Consider the following 24,071-nt stretch of genomic DNA (forward strand, 5'->3'; position numbering starts at 1 on the left):
GTGACCCCGTGCACCACGTACAGTTTGACCCACTGCCCTCTGGTCGACGCCTCAGGTCAGTCAGGTCCCACACCTCCAGACTCACTAACACTGAGTAACCCTAATCACTCAGGGCACTCACAGACACACGGACTCTATTCAGGCCAAGTCTTTTTCTTTGCACTACCTCCAAGCACTTTGCAACTTTTTCTCCAATGTGTGCCTTTCTATTGCTTGTATATATCCCTCTTGAATGTATATCTCCTGTATGCTACTTATTCTTGCTGTCTGCCAATTATATTTAATTCCAACATAGTTGGTGTGGAGCAAACACAATTTCGTTGTACATGTACAATGACAATAAAGGGCTATTCTATTTTATTCTATTGTAAAAGCTTGGGAAATGAACTATTCATCCAGCCTGACAACGCACATATTTCTATCTAGTGTTCAATATCCTTCATACTGTGATTGAAAGAGACCTATTTGTCTGTCTGTGTGTCTTTTTCCTCAACAAATTCATATTTTCAGCTTCATCATCTGACCAAAAATATACTAGAAAATGTTTCCAAACTGCTACAGTTTAAATACTCATATCCACCAGGTGGCGCTACATCCTAATTTGAATTCTGCTGTAGAGTCATTTATGGGCTTTCATAGCGTACTGGGATTTCTTTGTAAGTAAAAAAATTAAGCCGAACAAACCACACTTATGTCCATTTGTTGTTCTGGGGTTATATGGGTGACCCTATCTTGTTATGTATTAGATAGATAAACGAAAAGTGACGAAAAGTAAGCATGACGTCACTCTCGGTCTGGCCAGTCGCAGAGGCTTCTGGGTAGCTGCCGTGTCGGAGACATTTTGGATTTAAAGGGGCTGAGCTAGCCGTCAGTCCCAGCTCTCGGTAAGTGAAAAGCTGTATTTCCTCCGTGAAACGTTAGTGTTGTGTGAGCTTGTGTGTGCTTGTGTGCGGTTGTGTGCTTCGGGAGCATGGATTTTAGATGCTGCGTATAGAAATGAGCAGCTCTGCGCTTTGAAAAGGATGAACTTGCGACATTTAGCCGGGGAGTGGTGACGCTATCGCTGGCTAGCTGAGAGCTAGCTGGGCGCTGAGCGGAGCTCTACACAGATCGGGCAGTAAGAGCTTTCAAAACTAAAGAGTCTTCGATCATTAAAAAACCCACGGTAAACCCATCAAAATTCAAGTGTGACCCTAGAGATCATAACGAAATTGGTAGGTGAAAGAAGAAAATGTCATGGATGGCTAAAGCTATATGAAATTGTGTTATTCTAGAAAAGCGTCAGATGTCAGATTACCTGGTGTGTTTTGCGCTTTGAAGTGATGTCAAAATGTACACAGAGCTTTCTGTCCACATTAGCGGCAGTGCAGTGCTATTAATATGTAACTACCACGACTTTAGGATGGCGCCTCTGTTTTCAGCTGTTTCCCGTCATTATCTTCTCGGCTTGTTTGTGGGGAACTGCGATCTCGTCACAGGTGTCTGATTTTCCTGAATAATACTCCTCGGCATGGTACGATGCTGAAGTGAACATCTCTTCTTTTTTCCTAGCAATACGCAGGCATATTCATTTGTCAGACAGCCATTAGTGGGAAGCAGCCCTCCAGCTGCTGGTTTTGTGTAGTGATGGATGACTGAGGACAGTCAGTGGCACCTCCCTGCTGGTTGTTTCCAGGCCCTGCCACACCCTCTGGGTTGGCTGGCTCTCCTTTGTGTCTCTCACAGTGATACCGACACTGTGTTGGATTGCTGTTTTATTGTGCAGGAAATAAGGATTATTAATCCGGTGGTGTCAAACTTCACCAAGTGGACAGGAAAGGCGTCCCCTTGGGAGATGGCTTTGGTTTCTCCCACTGGCTTGGCTAGGAAGTTGCTGACTCCTCTCTGCCGTTTTCCCCCCATTTCCTCTCCCAGTATGCATCACACCCTTTCTCAAAAAGGGTAGGCTAGTAGGATTGTTTACAACTAAACACAGACAATTTTAAAGAAGACTAGATTATTATCTTAAGATGAGAGTTTTTAACCCTGCCTCACAGACAAAACAAAATGACTACGAAATTAAAGTTGGTAGCAGAGCGTCCACATTTATGCCAGTTGTTATTGCGTTAATCCACTGTTGTGATCTCAGTGGGGGGGAAAGCACTACCTTCACAAGTGACGGTAGTGATGATAGATGGGTTAGAAGAAAAGAGACGGAGTGAGGATGGTGTTGGCCGAGAAGTAAAGTAATAATGTGAATCTTAAGGCATCCCGGGAGATGGAGACGAATGAAGGCTGTAGCTTCTGGATGAAGGTACGAGGCCCAGATTTCCACCGGTTAGAGGGGAGTGAGCCAGTCAATATGGAGTACGCCGACCTCTGTTTAAATTGTATTTCATTCAATACATTGTTCCCTGCTCTCATACTGGCCTCGTGGTGGGAAGTGCTGTAATTGCAGTTGTATGACCTTTGAGCCTTCTTCAAGAATGACTCATCTAACTTGTCTTCCCGGTCCAAGTTGGGTAACAAGAGCTAAATCGTGCCTATTCTGTTTATATTTTTCAGATTATTTTTCGGCTGCGTCTGTACATATGAGTGTAACTGGTGTGAGTCACAGTTTAAAGTCCACACATCACATCTGTTGAGATCCTGGAGTTTGTGAATTATGATTTTCTTTAATCATAGTATTCAAACCATCCAGTGCTCAACTGCACACCCCTGCTGCACGAGTCAGCCTATGAACATCGCTCGGGCGAGGCGACTGTGTGAGTGACGTATCATGGCAGTGTAAATATTTTCTGACGTGCTGAAGGTAAACGGTATATGAGGCATTTCATTCTTAGTGCCATGATGAGTATTATATGTAAATAAGCTCAGTATTGATATAAGAGCTCCTAGGATGCCAGACCATTTTGAGCCTGTGTCACTGAGGCTGTTCTGTTGTGCCTCATTAGGTCTCTTCCTTTGTGTGTGATGAGTATAGAGGAGAGGAGCAGGCTCTAGATCGGGATGACTCCCTCCCCCATCTGACCTGCTCCTCTGCACTCCTCTGTTTTTGTCCCTCTGTGGGCGGGCCCGTCTCCCGACGTGCACCCAAGCTGATGCTGGTTGTTCTGACGAAGCACTGGGGAAGGTCACATCATCCCGCAGGCAGCTCCTCGTCCTCATCCTCACCAAAATTAGCATTCGTCACTCTCATTACTGTCCAGCTTCATTTCCATTCGCTTCATTTTCACACTGAACGTTTATTGTGTTATTTTGTGTTTGTTTGTTTTAAAAAAACAAAACAAAGGATCTCTCTTTGGATTAGGAGGGCAGGTTTATGATGCCGTTTGCTGGTGTGTAGCGCTTTTCCTCAAGGAGGAGGACATTATTTCACCAGCTTTTCCCCGTGCCAAACTGTGAGGTTCTGCTCTGCTTCTGAAACCCAGGTTTGTTTTCTGGTACAAGCTGTAGCAGCAGAAAATATGATGAATGGCTTTTAGCCTTTAGCAGCTATTTGTCGCTTTGTTTAATGACTTTGTCATGCATCGCTCTATTATTCCTCTATATATTCCACCTCAGTTTTTGTAAAGCTACATTTCCTTAAAAACTCCATCTGCTTTACCATGGAGCGAGATGAACGTCTGTTAAAGCAATGCGTGTCGTGTGCTTATTGAAATGGCAGGTCATGTAGCTGTGGGCTGGCAGTTTTGTTCAAAATGCTTTCCTGGTATGCATTTTCTAGCAACCTGACTTAAGCTGGAGAACCTTCGGTCATACTTGACCCTCATTATTCTTGAACCCAATGATGAGGTCACTTGTATTGAAGCCTGCATCGAGTGAATGTATACTGCTGCGCACAGTAACGTGTGCATCACGAGGGCACGTAAAAGCACCGTTGGCCTTTTTGTTGGTATAAGAGGTCATAAACTAGATGTGTTGTCTTTCATTTATTTTGCTAGCATACTGCATTTTTGTGTTTCCATTTGATGATATCAGCTATTTCCCTCCCACATGATCTCATAAAACAAAGTAAATGTTAAAGATTAATCCAAGGGCAGAGAACAACAGGACTGCTGGACTTCTCATATACCTCTTTAAACACTTGGGGAAATATTAACTCGAGCCGTCTGAGGAAAGAAACTCCCTAATTGGAGTGCTTTATTAAAAGTAAAGATGCTGGCTCACATGAAAGCACTTCTCTTGTAGACCCGGCTTTCATCCATACAGGTGTTAAACAGCTGAGTCGGAGGAGCTCTACAGGGTAATAAGCTGTTTGATCTGCGAGCAGTGTTGATCTTTCAAAGAAAACATTTCATATCGTGCTCGCAGGAGTGAGGCGTCTCACAGCCAGACTTTCAAACGACTGCAGGCACAGATGAAAAATATAAAGCTGTCTGACACGCCTTCATGCAAAGTAAGGGTCTCTGCAATATTTGCTTTGGCTTTAATGAAGCCTCAGTCCTTTGGCATCTCTGTTGATCGTGCAAATAGAAGTTCTAGTTGATTTGTTTTTGGCATTTGAGTTTCATGGAACTGAGTGAGGGTTTTTCTTTTGTTTTTGTTTTCTTTTGAGTCTTTTCTGTTCGCTTTCATGTTTGCTTTCGCCTTCTAAAACCCTTATCTTCTAACGGCTTATTATTAGATTTTATAATGCATATTATATAATGTATTATATAATTATATAATGTATATTGTGAAAGCAGTTCTAAGCCAGCACCAAATACAACACTACAGAGTTAATATTTCTGTAGGATTGCTTTTGTACTTTTAATTAGAGTTCAGTCAGTTTGGGATAGAAAAGGGGGCTTCTCTTAAGAGGTTGGCTGTCTCTTTGAATTTTCCATTGTACTGCTCCCCGATTAGAATAAGTATAGAGGGGGTGGTTATATATGAAGTCGAGCGTGCTCCCCTCGTGGTACCATAGCTAATAAGCTCAGCATTGCTAAATACCATTGTTGAAGTGTTTTAACAGCTTAAACAAATGGCTTCATGCTTTACCTGGGCTGTGCAGAGAGTTCAGTCATTTCTCTCCCTAGAGATAAATTTGTCACAAAACAGAAAATTTTGCTTTTTTTTTTTTTTTTTTTTTTTGTATGTTTTGAATTCGCAAATTAATTTAATCTGTCGGATTCATGAGGATAGCAAGGGTTTTAATTAGAGAAAAATGGGTGGTGGGGAGAATTAAGACCGTTCTGTGTCCCCCCCATAACATATAAAATAGTTTTAGGTCACCCATCTCTTATCTGCCCCTGCTGCTGTCCTGCCCAGCCGGAGACCCCAGCAGTTGCTTATTTTGTTGCTTTCCACAGGCTCATTGGCATTCAGTTGTCCACTAGGCAAGTACAGCAGCTGGCCCCTGGCTGGCTGTTCGGCGTGGTACATATTAGTATAATGAATAACACCCTCATGACAGAGCCCAGCTGCAGTTACATGATGTGACATGCACAGGAGGGACATGATTGCCCAAAACTAGCTGTAAACCAGCTGGGTTTGTTTACCATGTTTGATTTAAAGCTGAGTCAAAGTCCTCTGAGAATATGCAAGCAGATAAAGTCATCTTTACAGGAGGTTTAAGGACATAAGAAAGCAGCAGTTAGTCCACCAAGAGAAATTAATCAGCAACTATCTTGATAACTCATTAATGGTTGTGCCTGAATTAAGCCAAATACGCCCCCGCCATCATGCTTCCTGTTGTCACAATACAAAATAAAGAGCTCTTCACTGCAGTTCTTTGGGCCTGTTTTTAGTCTGTTTATTTTCTCTGCTGCTTTAAAAGACAATTGGAAGTGGTAAAGAAGGGAGTGGCTCACTAATGGTGTATTTTTATTTATTTATTTTTTACTGCGGATGGGTCTCAGCTGGTGTTTTTGTTACTGCAAGCTCCCGTTTTTCCTTAACTATTTCTCCTCAGTGCTGTTAAAATGCAGAATGCAGTAGTTCCAACACTGGCTGCACCCCAGCTGGAAGGGCAGGGCTGCGTTTTGCACTGACATTTGCATGATGTAGCCAGTAGTGATGTGGCTCATTGAGTCATAAGTTATCTTTATGTTATTTAGGTAAAGTGTTCCATGGACTCGCCCGAGGGCTGACATTTCTAAAAACGACCATCACATTACTAACTCGCAGAGGTGTTTTTAAAATCTGTCGAGTTGGCCAGCTGCTGTGCTGCTGAAGCTTTTGCTACATCATTCTCTCCTTCAGTCGCCAGTGAATCATGCACCAAGCATGGCTGGCCTCTGTTTGGGTGCTGGCACCAGAGAGAAACCATACTGCAGCAGCTGTGTGCCCTGTGTTACACAGCGAGCTGCAGCCCTGCTCCCAGCCTGAGCTTATTATAGGTGCCAAGTCCCAGCAGTCGCTCCATCAGCATGATGTGTCCCATGGCTCTCAGCTAGGCAATATAATATATATATATGTTATGTTTTATGTAGCCACCCTTCTTTCTTTCTGTTTGTGCTCAATTTGTGTGCTTATACAACTGCTGACGTACTTCTCTTATGAAATTTGAATCTCTAATCTGAGCTGTAGCAATAAACATGCATTCATTTCCCCTTTTATTGCCATCACCTTGCTGCAGGATGAGGTTGTGATCTTATTAGCAGAGTAGCATCTGTCAGAATTAGGAACATACATAATCAGAGAATGCCTTAAGTGCTAATTGTGTAAATGATCATTAAAAACTAAAGATGTATTTGGTTAAAGAGAGGAACTGTACTGAGACGTGTTTTGACATTTGCAGTGAGCTGAGCCAAATCAGCTGTGCTCTTAGGTTCTGTTCTGTGTTAAGCAAGCACAGCTGTATGTTTGACACATCATTATGAAATTGTTACAGCTGCTGCTGGAATTTTCCTACAGTGTCTCAGGCTTTTCCTCCAATCTTTTACAGGTTTCCCTGAGCTAAAAAGATGTCCACCATGGTGTACCCACGGGAAGAGAAGCTGGAGAAGCTTTCTCAGGAGGAGATCATCTCGAACACAAAGCTCGTGATCCAGGGTCTCGAGGCCCTGAAGAACGAGCATAACTCCATCCTTCACAGCCTCCTGGAGACCATCAAGTGCCTAAAGAAGGATGAAGAGGCCAACCTGGTGCACGAGAAGTCCAATCTTCTCCGCAAGTCAGTGGAGATGATTGAATTGGGCTTGGGAGAAGCACAGGTATGACTGAGAAGTTACAAGGATTTACAGAATTGTATGTTTGAACCTAAAGAGGAGATTCAGTTTAACCACGCTGATGATATGAGTGAAAGAAAAATTTGTGTGTTGTCAGACAAACAGAAGGGTTTCTAAAGTGGTAGATTTGTTTTATTATCTTCTTTGGTTGTTCCTGCTTCCTCACAGCTTCCTCATTCTATACTGAGCCTGTGCTGTGATCATGATTCACTGAAATTCAGACCCAGTTTATACTCTGCCGCCCTGTCACCGTAACATTTTGTCCTTGATAAATATCGCTGCTCTTCAATGTTGTCTCTATCCCAGGTGATGATGGCCCTGTCCAACCACTTGAACGCGGTGGAGTCGGAAAAGCAGAAGCTGCGCGCACAGGTGAGGAGGCTTTGCCAGGAGAACCAGTGGTTGCGGGATGAGCTGGCCAACACCCAGCAGAAGCTGCAGAAGAGTGAACAGAGCGTGGCCCAGCTGGAAGAGGAGAAGAAGCACCTGGAGTTCATGAACCAGCTCAAAAAATACGATGAAGATGTCTCACCCACTGTAAGTAATGATTATACAAAGATTATAGGCCTTAATGTGGGATTAGATTGGTACATTGAAGAGAACTGATTTTTGTGTGTATATGGTCTGTATTGCAAGAGGCATGTAGGAAATATATTCGTCCTTATTTATGTTCTTAACTGGAACATTTTCAGCTAAATAGATTCAAGTTGGATTTAGCATAAGAAGGGAAATGGAAAAAGACTTTAGTTTTTCTTGTAGTTGCTGATATAACTCTGAAGGACACGAGACTGTCAGCATAATTGGCCGCAAGGAAAAAAACTCACTGTTTTCGTTAAAACAAGAAAACTTTGCATTCCTTCCTGGAATGAGCCATTCTGGTGTGGTCCTCATAGATCTGGTGTCAAGGATAAATCTCTCTATTTTCTTACCATATTGTTAGTCACAGATAGTGGATGCAGGCTATTACAGCCTCTAACTGCTTAGCTGAGCAGGGGCCCATCCAGCCAGAGCTGGAAAGTTCTTGTCTTCCATTTTCCACATTAAAGAAATCTTTTAGTGAAGACGGATGAGTGCAGTTTATCCTTAAGATCTCATTTATCCTTTCAAGGGGAAATAATTCTTGAATAGTCTGTTTAATGTTCCCATCCTAATTGTTTATGATGATGATTATTACCATTTTTGTATTTGTTAAAATAATTTGTTTTGTTCATCTTTGAAATTTACTCCTTGTGATGTATTATTAAGGATGATGGTAAATGAAATCTTCACTTTTCTAAATAACAGGCTCGCCTCATCTCTCCCTGTTAGACGTTAACACACATTTCACATGTCTGATAAAGGCAACTCTTGAATTATACCTGTTGTTCGTTAGAGAGTCTGACTGGCAGGTTTTTCATCCTCTCAGCAGGAGGAGAAAGACAGAGAAACACCAAAGGACTCCCTGGATGACCTCTTCCCCAATGATGAGGAGGAGCACGGCCAAGGAAGTAAGAACAAACGGCAACAATGACTCATCTGATTATCTGAATAAGAGAGAGCTGTCTTTCTTGGTTTGCTGTCGGGATAATATTGAATAAATTGTGTCATGCATGATCTCGGTGTAAAATAACCTGGCTACCTTATTCCAGGACAGTGGTGTGTGTTACAGTTTTCTACTCACTAGAGCCAATCTGACCTTTTGATTTTGCACGTTTCCTTTGTCCCCCACAGTGCAGCACCAACATAACAGTGCAGCCGTGGTCGCAGCCCAGCAGGGAGGCTATGAGATCCCAGCACGTCTGAGAACCTTGCACAACCTGGTCATCCAGTATGCCTCTCAGGGCAGGTACGAGGTGGCCGTGCCCCTGTGCAAGCAAGCTTTGGAGGACCTGGAGAAGACCTCGGGGCATGATCACCCTGATGTGGCCACCATGCTCAATATCTTGGCTTTGGTGTATAGGTTAGAAAACATACTGTGTTTGGCTTTTCGGTGCCGTGTATCCTGTTTTATTTGTTGAGCTACACATGGTGTTCTCTGTTTCTCCTTTGCACAGGGATCAGAATAAATACAAAGAGGCAGCCCATCTGCTCAACGACGCTCTATCCATCCGTGAGAAAACCCTGGGCAAGGACCATCCTGCTGTAAGACTTCACGGTTGCCATGGCTACCATATCTTCATATGGACTCATCCATGTTTAGACAGATCAGATTAGTTATCTTTTGTTTGTTCATAACTCCCAAAGACTCAATAGGAAGGCAATATTCTTTTTTACTGTCCTACTCAATCAGCCTGTATAGATTTTTCCGACTATTAAAGTATGGATTTCTGACCATGTGCCTGCAGGCTTGAAGAGATCAGTCATCAGTGTTCAGTGTCTGCCTGTACATCCGGCATTAACCATTGAATCCTTGCAGTTTTAATACAGCAACCAAAAGGGAAACGTTAAAAGACACCGTTTCCTTTTTGTGCACAGATGTGTAAGACTACTAACACCGAAGCACTAAAACTCCCCACAAAGCCTAAAGGAAGCCTGTAAAGCTCAGCTGCACTGTGGCCTTTGCAGTTTGTCACAAGGCACTTACTATCTAGGTTTTTCTGAGAACACTGAACAGCATACATTTTCGGACTATGATAATTCCTTGAAAACAGTGAATTTTGAAATCTAACCTGCCAGTACAGTCATTCTGGTTTTTATTTTTTCCAGGTTGCTGCCACCCTGAATAACTTGGCCGTGCTGTATGGAAAGAGAGGGAAGTACAAGGAGGCCGAGCCTCTGTGTAAGAGAGCTCTAGAGATCAGAGAAAAGGTAGGCCATATCCCTGGATTGCACCAGCAGGGCACTGCTATCGAGGTCTCATCTCAAGGCTAAACCAGTGAACAATTAGCCCATTGTTATAAAGTAATTAACAGTGGTAACATTTCCAAAATGTCAGTCAAAGCTAGTGTAATACCAGCTACTATAAATAGGAAAAAGAGCAAATGATTTTCTTAAATTGTCTGTGAAGTTTCCACTGGGGGCCATTCCTTTGTCAGCAGGGAATTAGGGTTTAATTGAGAGCGCAGCTGAAAATGGATAGCAGGCGTTGGGGGAGCGAGGAAGGAGATGGATAGGAGACATGACAAAACTACCGAGCTCAGCATGGTACAAAGAGTCTCCCCGAAAGCTCTGTTCTGTAGCCTCGCTATTGATCGGCCAGCCTTTTATTAGATCTCCTGAGTGCCTGCAGCAGGCTGACGTGCTGCCTGGTGAAAGCAGCAACAGGATTTGGAGCTATAGAAAGGAGAGATGCACTGAGGCAGAAAGACAACCTGAACATATACTTTTCTGATATCCATCAGGTCCTGGGGAAGGACCACCCAGATGTGGCCAAACAGCTGAACAACCTGGCCCTGCTGTGTCAGAATCAGGGCAAATATGAGGAGGTGGAATATTACTACTGTCGTGCCCTGGAGATCTACGAGTCCAGGCTGGGCCCAGATGATCCAAATGTGGCCAAAACCAAGAACAACCTGGTGAGCGAGAAGTTGACAGGAAATCCACTCGCATGGTCCTTTTTCTCGTCTTTCTTTCAAACCTTTCACTTCTAATGCTGTACTTGTTGATAAGAACTGCAGTCTCTGTTGAGCTGTGAGTGTAACGAGGTAAACGCAGGCAGAGTTTTCTTTGGTTGCCAACAGACTCGATCATTTGTTCTGTCAGCCTTGGTCTCTGCGGAGGTGTTGAGCTTGTATATTGGTGCCAGCCTGCAAAGATTCCACTTGAAATGTCTTTTAAACTCAACTGTTTTTTTGTTTTTGTTTTTTTTTTCCCCTCCCTTTTTCTTTCAAAAGGGCACGACTTACTTCAACACAAGATTTTTATAAAAGTTAGCAATCAATTTACTCTTGCAGCATAAGATTTGTCACCTCAAAAGGTGTTTAAAGAACTGTTTCGTGTCACTTAGCATTGCTTAAAGAGCACAAGGTTAGTAGTCTTTTATCTGCTGTTCTGCTGCATCTTCAAGGCTTTCCTTTTCACTTATGTCCGCACTGCCTCACTGATGATGGAGAGAATTTATGTACAGCGAGGGAGGCAAAATCTGATCCAGTAAGCCCGTTTGGTTCAACACTAAAATCCCCTTTTACCTCTTTGTTCTTCAGGCATCCTGCTTTCTCAAACAGGGGAAATACAAGGAGGCTGAGATTCTCTACAAAGAGATCCTGACTCGTGCTCATGAGAAAGAATTTGGATCTGTTGATGGTAAGGTCATATAATGGCTACTGGAGCGTGCATGTATAGCAGTAAATGTTTAATTATATTAGTACAAATGAGAATTTTTATTCTTACCAGTGAATGACTATAAAATGATCTCAGGAGAACTGCAGCTCAGTAATTCAGCATCATTTTGTTGTTGTTTTTCACTTTTCTTATCCATCCACTGTTTGTGCCACACCAGCGAGCAGTGATGGACAGGTGGTTAAAAAGTGGACTTGTGTCTAAGCACGGTACCAAGCTTCACCATTCAGAGGACTCGATCTTTCTGAAGAAATAAAGAGTTTGCTTTGAAAGATGAACTCTTGCAATTTTCTTCTCTTTTGGTTTAAAGTAAGCTTTTTTGTTGGCTTTCCTCCATGGATTAGACTGACTGCTTTGAAAAAGGAATAAAAGTCACTTGGCACAAAGCAGCGCTCTGACGCCTTTTGACAAAAACATCCAACTTTTTCAGAGAGGTTTATTCTTTGTGTGTCACTTACCTTGATAATATTGTAAGATTTTTTTTTTCTTCTTTTCTTTTCTTTTTTTAATACTAAAGTGCTTTGAAGGTTAAGGTGACGCAACTTGAAGCAGCAACAGTTAACCATAAATATTCTTTCTTCTTAAGGTGGCAGCACTTTATGCAATAATCATGTTTTATCTTCTTTGTCTTTATTACCTCAACAGTAGTATCGTCTTCCTCTCTACACCATTAAAAACAATTTTAATGGTGCTTTTGTACTGTCTGTAATTTGTTTGGGGACGAATCTGCAGTAAATTTATTAAAGCTGTTACACTCGTACTCTATTACTAAACCACCAGCACATCAAGCAGGTGCAGATGTTTGCCTAAACCAGTAATGATCTTTTAAATGAGTTGCAAGTTTGCAAACAAAATGTCATAAATAAATTCCCTTCTTTACACCACCTGACCTGGAAACCCGAATCAGCCCAATATTTGATGTGCTCGCACATGCACAGAGGTATAAGTAACTGTCCCAGGGTGTCAGCAAGATGGGTGCTAGACTTTCCTCAGAGTCATGACCTCACTTCCTGTTAAGTCTTATTTCTGTTGGCTTAAATAGTTAAAATAATGCTTGACTTTTTTAATGCTTGGTCAGATCTACTGTGCCATCAGTCTAAAATCTTAGATGGATTCTGGTGAATACTTGGAAAAATATGAAGCCTCAGAAATGTTATAAAATCCATTATGGTAGTAACTGGAATAACCCGTTGAACCCACATTCATTTTCGACCCACTGGTGGCGGTACAGCACTTGAATACTTAATAATTCCTTTACCCCTTCGCAGCTCTGCCTCCTTCTGAAATGGCTCAGTCACATGTTTCCAGATTCACTCTTTAGCCAAAGCGACACACGTTCACTCTTCCACCACATGTAGCTGATTTCACTTTTCCAGGCATGAGGCTAATTATTTAAAATCCCAACGCATACACCATCTCTCCTGTCTGTCTGCAGCTGACAACAAGCCCATCTGGATGCACGCCGAGGAAAGGGAGGAGAGCAAGGTGAGCGGCTCTCTGTAACAGTCCTCGCATGAATTTGAGCAAAAGCTAAACAAACAAAACTTGTTTCAAACCGCTTTTCTAACACAAGGCTGAGAAATGAGGAAAGCATGCCACTTCGTCATAATAGAAATGCAATCCTTGAACTAATCCCCGGAAGTTAAATGATAGTTAAACATAAACACAGGAACACAATATTGCTCATTCATTTGAACCACACCCCTTCACGTTTTTCTTCCTCTTCTCTCTTATTTACTTCCAGGGCAGGCACAGAGACAATACTCCATACGGAGAGTACGGAGGCTGGTACAAGGCCTGCAAAGTCAATAGGTGAGGCGGAGACTGATAAGAGTGTTTTATACAACATGGTCACGTGACAAAGGCAGAAATTAATTATTTAATTTGCTTTGTATGTCACTAACTTGTATCGGAAGCTTTTTTTTTTGTAAAAATATTATTATTTTTAGACTTGTGTAACTTATGTAACTTACTTTATTTGCTTTGTTCAGATTCAAATAACGAAACTTGTCTGTGCATCCAGCCCTACAGTAAACACCACCTTGAGGAACCTGGGGGCTCTGTACCGCCGCCAGGGCAAGCTAGAAGCTGCTGAGACCCTGGAAGAGTGCGCTGCGAGGTCTCGCAAGCAGGTCAGCATAGTTTTCTACGTGAAAATAGTAATATGTTCCCCATGTTAGCACAGTGAATCTCATGATATTTCTTTCCCTTTCCCTACATTGCTATGGATCCAGAGCAACACAGTAAGTTGATTTGTCTCTAACTAGAGCCTCCACTTCTCTCCCCTAACATCACTCCCATCTCACAGTCATTTAAAACGTGTCCCAGTGCTTTGAAAGCATTAATAGGGGAAAGGAAACATGAAATCACGTTTAATTCCTCCATTTAACTTTGCACTCCTGCCAATATTGACATGCTGACGGCTACATCAGTGCTACTTCTGACTGTTTTTGTTTTGTTTTTTGTTTCTTTTTTCTTGCATCTGTGTGTTGCACCCATCAGGGCATCGACCCAATCCACCAGACACGTGTGGTGGAGATCCTGAAAGATACAGAGGGCGACAGGCGGAAGAGCAGGGACAGTCTCGCCAGCGTTAAGTATGAGAGCGGCTCTGAGACCGGCGAGGAAGTGAGTATGGGCGTGGAGTGGAACGGGGTGAGTACAAATCCACTATGGTTGAGTCAACGTGTCCGCTGGCCTCTCTGGAAAAACGAGGCTGTGTTGGTAATATCACAGCGAGGGTGTACTGGTACAGGATGCTCAGAATAAAGGACAAAGACGTGTTATGTGTTTAAAAGGAGAGCCGAGAGGATTCCTTTCTGTTAGGTTAGTGCAGTGAGGACAGCGACTCCGCTGGCTCAGAGCCCGTCAGGAAGCCCTCAATGAGTCCAGACTTTACCAAATCACCTGGATGACCTTGTAATTATGCGAGTCATCACATTGAAGCACACTTTATTTTGATTTAGTGGATTATCCACTCAAAAGCCTGTTCTCGATTTGGGCTCCACCCAGTGAGCTATACCTGTACCAGTCCACCATCTCCCTGTGAATATACCACCATGAGATTTAGCTGCAAGTTCAAAGTGTAACGCTGATTGAGTGTCTTGGCATGCTGCACCCTCTTTATTTTGACAGCATCAAAACTCAGTTTTGGACTCCATGTTAACCTTTTTAATAAAGGCAATTTTTCTGGCGATGCTTTTGCACAAGTGAAGCAGTAACTATGAGGCACAGGTTTAGACTGTGGCACCCTGGCAACACATTAAACATTCATATGCTCAGAGATATAGCCTGTCTAAATCTCTAATAGGATGTGTCATGTTTCTGCCATTAAGCACAACTGACAAGGTTCCTGATATCGTCGGTGCTCGTGCCTCTGCTTGTCCCTCTGCTCAGTAATCAGAGTGGATGATATGTAAGAGTTCATCCTGCTGCCTTATTGTAATGTTCACTCTGGCTGTTAGCTGCACTTTTGGCCTTTTACAGTGAGAAAATAGGCTATAAAACATGGCGCTCTATGCAGTCAAATTGGCACCGCTGTTGCTGGGGCGCAGTTCACCCCCAAATAATGAGACTTGCCTAAGGCATGAGAGCGTTGGCAGGGATGCCTCATCTGAGCCTGTGCCTCACCCCTCACTTAAGTGCAGCCACGCCCTCCGCTGCGCCAACCCAGTCCAAACATGCATGCAGCAATGCCAGCCCGCTGGGCCTCCCCTCCCCTTAACAACACACACTAACGCACGTCATGTGTTCAGTGTGTTTTCACTTAGTTGAGAAGTGTCTTTTCTTTAACCTGATGTCTGCTGCTCTGCACATGTTCATAAGCGTAACACGGCTACTCCACACTGCTTCACAGCGCACTGCAGCAAATGTTAACGGCATGTGTGTCTGCATCTGAGCGTGCACCTGTCTGTCTTTGAAACATGGCCTGGCATCCAGAGGGGTGTGTGTGTGTCTGTGTGTGTCTGTGTGTGTGCCTGCATTTCATTAGCCAGCGTGTAGCTATAGCAGCAGGAGTTAAACTGACTCAGTTCAAACAGAAAATATATTCATGACATTCTCATGCTTTTTCTGACTATTTTCTAGTCATGTTAACTTCTGCTTTTTGACTAAGCAAGTTTTGTTTTTATTTATAACAAATTCCATCCATCCATTCGTTTTACACAGCTTAAAATGGTTATTGTCTTTCAAAGATTAGTGTAGGAAAGAGTCTACTTGTGTCTTGCCGCGTGGTGATGTGGTTCAGAGCTGTCACTCACCTTTGCTTAAAGTCTCATCTCCTCTTTCTTCTGCACTCAGTCTGCTGTGTCATTAACGTTGTGGAAGTTGTTTACATGCTTCAGATGTCTCAAAAAGCACTTCCTGTTTTGCTATTAAAGTGGCGCTTGTCTAGGAAATAACCATGAGACGACAGCTTGTCAGCGCGTTTGTGCTTGTGTACAGGTTAATTACTGACGTGTATGTGTGGCTCTTGTTTAAAAAAAAATGCATGATTCCACTTCCTGTGTGTCTGTAAGTGGTCTGCTTTAATATGCTGCCTTTTTAGCTGCATGTTTTCCAGATTTCACCTTCTGACTTTTTTTTTTTCTCATCCCCCTTCCCCCCCTTGTGTTTGTCAATAACGTGCCTCCATGTCGATTCCTCTTGCCATGACAACCAATCAGCCTGTCAGTCAAATTTGCTCTTCTCATTCAGTGGATTGTACTCTCCCCCTCTCCACACAATAAGCTTGGGTGGGTTGGTATTTAGGTACTCGATGAGTAGAATAGATTAGTTTGTTAGTCAGGTGAGGACGTAGGTGGAGGATCGTGTGTTAGATGCAGCTTCTGTGAAATGTATACTACTTAGGTTTATTCATGTCCCACCATCAGTGTGATAGTTATCGAAGTATTCCCATTTCAGTGCTGCTGCTTGCAGATGTCTCACGTCTGCAGTGCACAGTCACCGGCTGGGCACTGTGTGCCAAGTTCAGCCTTTCTGGTACCCCAAGAGGAAAGAGAAACAGCTGAGTCACGGTGACTGCAGCCAGCACCTACTGCTTCACTTACCTGCTAGTGTAGCATCTAAGACAGATGTAATCTTTCAGAGAGAATCGGAGACTGATGCTCCCGTATCATTTACCGTTTACTAAATTAGGGTTTAGAAAAAGAATAATCAGCCTCCAATCTGCAGGAAGTTACTGAATCTAGTGCAAGTCATGGGTAATTTATCAAAGCGTAGATGTCTAGAGTAGGAAGCCCAACCCAGAGCTCTTAATCTTACGATGTGTGCCTTCTTTTTTTTCTTTTTCTTTTTGTCTGTTTCTCTCTTTTATCAGGCCTAAGCCATCAAGACTATTCCTCCATCCTTCTCTCCTTCCCCAACACAATAGCAAAAGGATGTGTGTTGTCATTCCCTCTGGCCTTCTCTGTCCAACAGCTCCTCTGCCATTCCTGATGCTCCCCCCCCTCCTGCGGCAGAGACTCAGAAAGCCCCCCTCCTGGTTGTCACCTCTCTCCCCTGTTCAACTGACAGCTGCTGGGACGTTTGGTCTTCTCACCTCTGCTCTGTTTTCTCCTCCTTACTTTCTCTCTCCCTGTCCTTCCCTCTCACTAACCTGCGTCACCCCTTCCCCATGTCGGAACTTCAACTCTTTCTGTCACAAAAAAGACAAAAAAAAAAAAAAGAAAGTCATTGTGTGTAATCTTTCCACGTGAGGAAGTAACTCGCACATTTTTCCTCTATTCAGACCCGTGTGTCTTTACCACAGGGGCACAGCAGATTTATTTATTGGCTCATAAGAGGAGCAGCCATTTATTGAAACAAGGCAGAATAGCTCCAGACATCACTCCAGCACATAACCAGATAAAGCGCTACAGATAATGAACTTCCACGGTTACTCTGCATTGTTCTCACTCCAAATTTGTTTGCCTTGAGCACTACAAATGACAGCTAACATCAAAGCTAGCATCCAACCCGGTGCCTGTATTTAGCCATAATTGTATCTTTTTGGGCTTTTTGCCAGTGTGTATTTGACAGTTTGAACTAACGCCTGCGATCAAATGCTTAACAAGTTTTAAAATGAATGGTACGGTATAGTTTGACACGTTGACAGTCAGCGGGAAGAGTAAAGGGAGTGTTGCCAATTTTGTTTTGGGGTTGTTTTTTTTGTGTGTTTATAGATATATTTGCTATTAATTTGTTTTGGTTTATTTTGTATGAAATTGTTTACATTTTCTAAATACTTTATTATTATGTGGCTCAATATAAAGGCAGTAGTATGTCAACATTGCGTTGCCCGCTGTGACGGGACCGGAACAGGATGGAGGCCAAAACGTGACGGCAGATTAGTCAGATCACAGCAAGCTGTTGTGTCGCCATGGTAATTTATTCTCAGCTTCTGCTTACTCGCTTCAGTGTGACTGTTTCAAGCTTTAGCAAAGGCTCTACAGTCACGTGCATTTACAAAGGGAATTAGCAACATTGGCTGACACTGTGAAGCCCACACAATAGCAGAGACCTACTAGCACAAACACTGGCCACCTGAGTGATCTCTATATAGTTTAATAAATGGGCATAAATGCCCACAATTGCCTTGATCTGTTGGTGTAGCAGTAGAGGATAGCATCGTAAATCAACAGAAACCTGGATCCTACAGTAGTTGTAGTGTGTATTCATGTGTATGTTTGGTGGTACAGTCGCAGCGCCCACTCTGGCTATGGATGCTGTATTTTGAACACAGTTTGATGGACTTTTTCTCACACAGTTGTTTGCAAGTAAACAGTCGGTGAATCATGTTTTTAGACACCAGGAGTACAGTGCGAGTGTTTCCTCAAGATCAACATTATTTCAGATGTTTAACTAACTGAATGTAAATGATTTCACATCTTGGAAGTGTAATAGTAGGCTGTATTAATAGTTGACAAGTGCATTCACTATATGGCTTTTCATCATGCTACTCGCCTTGATTCTTCATTCCTTCCCATGCGAACACCTATACTTCTAATGCAACTATGAACAAAATAAATAAATAAATAATAAAAGACTGTCCATCACATAATTATGGCAATATTGTTGTGTTAGTGGAATGCTTATTTATTGAACTGTCTGTTCTCGACATATGTAGTGTGACTTTCAGTTTCCTAAAGAACATAAATGGAAAAGTCTATAACGCACTTAGTAAGTAGGATTGCATTATAATTACCATTCTGCATTGTGAAGGTTATTGCATCGACACTTGTTGGTATTCTCAAATAAAGTTTTTCCATTTGTGAAGTCTGTCTTTTCTCTGATTCTGATGCAAACAGACACACACACTCCTGCTTTGAGGTTTTAATGTCAGCTGCTGAGCCAAACAAGCAACAGAAATCGCATCTGTGCACACAGCTCCCTCTGCTGGTACTCCTGTAGTAGTGCAGTGTGACAGCCACTTTATAGAAAAAGTTCCGTTTTATTTATATTGCACCAAATCACAACAGCAGTCGCCTCAAGGAGAAAAGGACACACTGGGAAAGCAAGACAAGTACATGTTGTATTTGCTGATTAGAAATTAAAACAGACACTTTACAAGTTGGTTGCTATTACACTTAGACACACACGCACAGGAGAATCTAACAAATGAATGAATGGATGGATTATTGCAATTAACTTTAAGGTCATTTTAAAATTTGTCTGAATAGAACATCCGGATTTTTATTAGTATGCTACTGACAAAATAAAACTGTCATATTTAAGTAAATCTTACAAATAAAGCTATTCGTTTAAGGCAAATACGACAAATTAAACTGGTTACGCTGGTTTCTATTGGGCTTATGTAGAAGTGTGTCACAGTTTGTGTATGAAGATCATCAGATGTTTGCTGTGTTACCAAGTCCCAGGAACCTAAAACTGCATATCTACTCCACTCGTGTAACCATGGTTACATATCTTCTTAAAATCAATCTCTGCTTTCTTTCTGCTGAAAATGAACTTCAGATTATTCAATTTATCAGACTGCAAGGTTGCCGATTTCCTTCCAACATGAAGTTTCATGTTTGTTTTCCTTATGAATCAAACCAGCAACGATACGACAGATCTCTGTGTGGGAGTGAAGTAATAAGTGCACAGTGAGAATATGAGGTGTCAAGAAAAGCAGCAAAAGCTAATTGTCTCAATGAAGATGTGCCATGTGTTAATAATGACTGTATATATATATGGCACTCAGCACAACCTTTGGATCAAGCTATAAAGACTTGCATGTAGATGTTTCCAGCTCCGTGACACCTAATTTAATTGTGTGAGGCACCACGAACACGTCGTTTGGCTGGGAGCAGCCGATTAGAACGCGTCGTGATGTGCTACACGACTCAAGCGAAACACAAACATGCATCTTGATAATTGATGATTACTGGCTAATGATACGAACAGGCATGTTTGCAGCGGGGAGTGTGGATGAGCTAACGAGCATCTGTGTGTGTCTGCAGGATGGCAGTGGAACCCTCTATCGCAGTGGCTCTCTGGGGAAGCTCAGGGATGTTTTGCGTCGCAGCAGCGAGATGCTGGTGAAGAAACTGCAGGGCAACGTACCCCCTGAACCTCGCAGCACCAAGTAATAACTCAAGCAATCCTCTCTTGTGATGGATGTTTTACTTTATAAATGATTCCAAAGAAATGTACTGCTTCTACAAGTTCTCAGAGGGCTTTTCTAGTCTTAATGACACCACAGAGCCCTTTACATGATAAGCCACATTAAACCTTTCAACATATGTTCTTAGTGCAATTTCTCTCCACTGAATTTAATTAGCAGGTCACACTTTATTGGACATTTACTCCCCAAACGTGGTCAGGCCTGGTTTTGTGTGTGTGCTCTCCTCTCAAAGAAACAAATGCCTAATCTTTGTTTTCTTTGTCCATCAGTATGAAGCGAGCCTCTTCCTTGAACTATCTGAACAAATCTAGCGATGAAACGTTCCAGGTGATGATCAGTTTTTGTAAAGATTTGCATTTTGTTGTTGTATTTATTTATTTTTGAATGCTCCACTTGAACCTGTGTTGTTTCCTTGCCAGAATCGAGGGGGCAGTAATTTCAGGGAGAGCCGTGGGCTCAGCTCCAGCACTGTGGATCTCTACTCTGGAAACTGAGCAGCAGGCGGTTCTGTTCACCCATCCAAAGACACTACTCCCCCTCCTCTTCCTCCCTTTGGCCTTCGGCAACAGAACCGTCGGACAGTGTCGAGTCCAGCACGCATTTTGTCCACACGCCTGACCCAAAGATCCTCTTAGATTCCCACTCATCAGGATGAATACCTACGTAACCAGTCTGATATTTTTCCCGTTGCCACATTTCTGCATTTCCCTCGTCGTAGTCCTAATGTCTTGTTGCCTTGGAGCCTTGGTGCCTCCTAATTGTGGCCAAGAAAACCTGCCGTACCTCATCTCTGCCCTTAATTCATAATCACTGACTCTGCACTTTGAGTTCGCCTCTCGCCATAAATGCCACCTTTTGACAGTAATAACCGATTTTTAGTTAAGATTACGTTTTTCTTACATGTAAATAAAAGATACTTTGTAGACTGTAGATTTATTTTTGCCTTCGACGGTAGATAAAGATGAAAAGGTTTTGGGTTTGAAATGACGACATGTAACGTTTTCCTTTTAATGATTTGCCCGTTGAGATTTATTGCGATGTTAGGGGTGTAGCTTCAAACTTTGGGAAACAGGGTGAAGATGTTTATTCTACTGACGTGACTGTAACTGAAATTATAGCTGCTGCTTTAACCACTACAGCTGATCTCGTGCGTTGCAGAGAAAGACACAGGTGTAATCGTGTAAACCATGGAAAGCACTCCTTAAAAAAACAACAACAACTTGTGTATGTACATATATGTGTGTGAAAAAGTAAACCAATCAGGACTGAACTGTTCATCCTGAACAGTGGTGCCATGCAGGACTTGACTGCTGTATGTTAGTCCACTCTGCAGGTTTGAGTTGCCAACTCTGAGCACATCTTTCTGTAATGCTGTGATTGGGGATGTGTGATTCGAGTGTGTTGTTTGATTGTGTTTTTCGTGTCGCTACTCAAAAACAACTGGAATGGGTTTTTTTTCTAATTCCCTTATTTTGCCTTTGTTTTCATTTCATTCTATGTAATAAATATAAAGGATAGAATATGATCAAGTGCTCAAATTTCAACAAGTAGAAAGCACTTTTCATTTAAGGGGACAGTTGCACACGCGTCTGTTTTGATCTGATACTTAAAACGACCCCAGTTGGTGTCTGATCTTGATAAAAGAAATAAAACCATTTTCTACTCAGAATTGAATTCGCTTGAATATCTTCGTCTTATCCACTTACGCTCTTCCACCAAGCGAGATCTTACAACGTCAGACTCCAGTGTGAGTGTGGGAACTCGGGGAACATAGATGTCTTACTAAGATGCGAGACTTCTGAGTTTTCCTCCTCCCACCTGGTACAAATCAGCGTGGAGGGGGTTTGTCTGCTCGCTGCTAATCTCTCAGGATGTCAGAGCTTTAATGTGGAGCTTTATATGAACCCATACTCGTGGTTTTGGGTTCTGCTGAGAGCTGCCGGATTCCCTTTTTTCCTGTTTCTAAGAGGTAAGTGACTAGCAGCAGAGTTAATTATTGCATGGGAGCTGACACCATGCCCTCAGACACTTCAAATAAGAGTGGGACTACTGCCTCTCTTTCCTCCCTCAGGAATTCATTTTGTGAATGAACTTGTTTTCTATATCTGCCCCCTTGAAAAGGTTTTACTAACCCTCTATTAATCCTCTAAAGTGTTTCTGTCAGCCACAGTCATCCGTGGGCCAAGTGGACCAGCAACGTGGCTCTGGGCCCACACATATCCCCAACGGTGGCGCCAGCAAGGGGCCGTCACCTCGTGGTCAGAGTGATGTGAACTCACAGAAGGTGTTAACAGGGACATGCATTCCTGCTGAGGTCTGTGAGGTCCCCTCAGTATTGTAGAGTCTTTACTTTAAGCTATAAAGACGACTGTTGTTGTGAATCGATGCTTTTTGTATGCATAACACCGAACTGAGAGATAGTACAACATTAATTAGGTTAGTAATATGCAAACACGTAAAAGCGTGCAGGAATTACAGAGTGAAAAAAATCTGACATGTGTTTCTTTTGGACCAGTTATGTTCAATTTGTAAATCTTCTGCATAAAAACAACTTTAAGATATTGAAAATATAAAACATTTGAATAAAAATCTGAATTATTTGAGTGATATGTAAGGTTTCTGTATAAGGTAACAGTGCTCAGGTTGAACCAGAGGGTCGCGGTGTTGTATTCCTTATCCCACATCAGGCACGGCCACCGGAAGCTGCACCCGAGGAAAAAGATGGAATAACCCGTGAAGTAACCAGAGTGATACGGGAAGTTTAATTTCAAAATAATATACATTTGTTTTTCCATGCCGGTTACTTAACAGCATCAATGGCATAGAAAACAGTGTCTCGATAATATTGAACACGTAATTATTTAAAAACACGAGTAAAGTTAATAAATAATAAATTATTTATTAACTTATTAATAAATAAGTTAATAAATAATTAACTTATTTATTATGTGCAGTAGTAATATAAAAATATTACTACTACTACTACTACTACTACTAGTAGTAGTAATAATAATAACAATAACAATAATAATAATAATGATAATGATCTATTGGACTATTACTGGCCTCACCCAGCATGAAAAGACTGATAAACTAAATTAAAATACATGAATTAAAGGTTAAAATATACAAATGAGAAATTGTGGAAAACTCGGTATTTAAAGTGGTCCTTGTTGTTACATTTATTTTGAAAATTCCGACAGGAACTATCGTATGTTGTTTCCGCCCACTTAACTCTGGAGTAAAAAAATCACCCAGGCGAGTGGGAGGAAGCCAACTTGGAAACACGGCGGAGAGAAACTCCCTCTTGTTGGAGAGCGAGGTGGTCCAGCGGCTCTAAGAGCGGGCACACGGCGGGCAACACAGACCGGGCTGTAATGAACCACCGCAGCCTAAATTCACAGCAGCCCTCCCCTGCGAGCCACCTGGAAGTTTAAACTTCGCTTCAAACTTTCGGCGGGGCATCTCAGTCTGAACTCGTTCACTCGTTTTGTGTGAGCAGCCTGAAACCCGAAGCGTCCACCCCACATGTTTCTGTTGTGCTCTCGCTAGTCTCCGGAACAACCAGGTGAGCAGGCCGTCTCGCTTTTCCCGGGAGGAGCCGCGCAGGCAGCGGTGTTGGTTTACCTGTAAGCACACGGTGACGCACGGATCTCTTTGACGCTCACCCCCCTGCTCCTGTGTTTCGCGCTGCGGCTCTCCCGTAGCCGCCGGAGAACAGCAACCCAGGAAGCCGCCGAGCACCGGAACGGTCATGGATCAACGAGGAGGGAGCGAGACCCGGCGGGGGGAAGGCTGGAGAACCCCCGCTGCGACTACCAGGAGGAGAATGCCGGTGGATATGATGTATGCTGTGGGCTTTATCTGCCTCCAAGGTTGGTAACAAGCTCCTCTACACTCCTACTACGAGCAGAGCACATATGGGTTTTATTTACTCCAGAGCATCCAGATACTGTAACTCCAGAAGAAGGAGTTTAAAAACATAAATAAGTGCTGGTGGAGCCAACATGGACCTCCATGCTTTTGTGACTACTTATGTAGCTGGTTGAAGTTGGTGCACTGTTGGAACTCCGTGC

The 24,071-nt window shown here is 42.7% G+C and overlaps 2 protein-coding genes across 7 annotated transcripts in view; both read left to right on the forward strand.

The window, feature by feature from the left end:
* Positions 1-821: 821 nt before the first annotated feature.
* On the forward strand, positions 822-21,648 carry klc1b (kinesin light chain 1b). Of its 6 annotated transcripts, none has more exons than XM_085478181.1 (16): positions 822-884; positions 6,851-7,118; positions 7,440-7,670; positions 8,539-8,620; positions 8,844-9,072; positions 9,167-9,254; positions 9,819-9,920; positions 10,454-10,627; positions 11,255-11,354; positions 12,826-12,875; positions 13,135-13,202; positions 13,414-13,522; positions 13,893-14,045; positions 19,832-19,956; positions 20,265-20,322; positions 20,415-21,648. In XM_085478181.1, exons 2-16 carry the CDS (start codon positions 6,870-6,872, stop codon positions 20,487-20,489), a joined length of 1,893 nt encoding a protein of 630 aa, XP_085334307.1. In that variant the 5' UTR covers positions 822-884; positions 6,851-6,869; the 3' UTR covers positions 20,490-21,648. The 6 variants fall into 6 exon arrangements, with proteins under 6 accessions (XP_085334307.1, XP_085334310.1, XP_085334311.1 ...); XM_085478184.1 differs by having other exon boundaries at positions 8,542-8,620; XM_085478182.1 differs by lacking the exon at positions 822-884 and adding an exon at positions 918-1,214.
* Positions 21,649-23,258: 1,610 nt separating this feature from the next.
* The window catches only part of ptk7b (protein tyrosine kinase 7b), a 71,648-nt gene continuing 70,835 nt past the window's right edge, over positions 23,259-24,071 (forward strand). The window contains exon 1 of the mRNA XM_085478187.1: positions 23,259-23,870. Within this exon, the coding sequence (XP_085334313.1) occupies positions 23,750-23,870 (121 nt within the window). The 5' untranslated portion in view covers positions 23,259-23,749. The remainder of the gene's footprint in view (positions 23,871-24,071) is intronic.

Source organism: Copadichromis virginalis, linkage group LG13 (genome assembly GCF_057382275.1).
Source record: "Copadichromis virginalis isolate Kocher_CV1m ecotype Utaka linkage group LG13, C_Virginalis_male_GT1.1, whole genome shotgun sequence".
Classification (NCBI taxonomy): Eukaryota; Metazoa; Chordata; class Actinopteri; order Cichliformes; family Cichlidae; genus Copadichromis; species Copadichromis virginalis.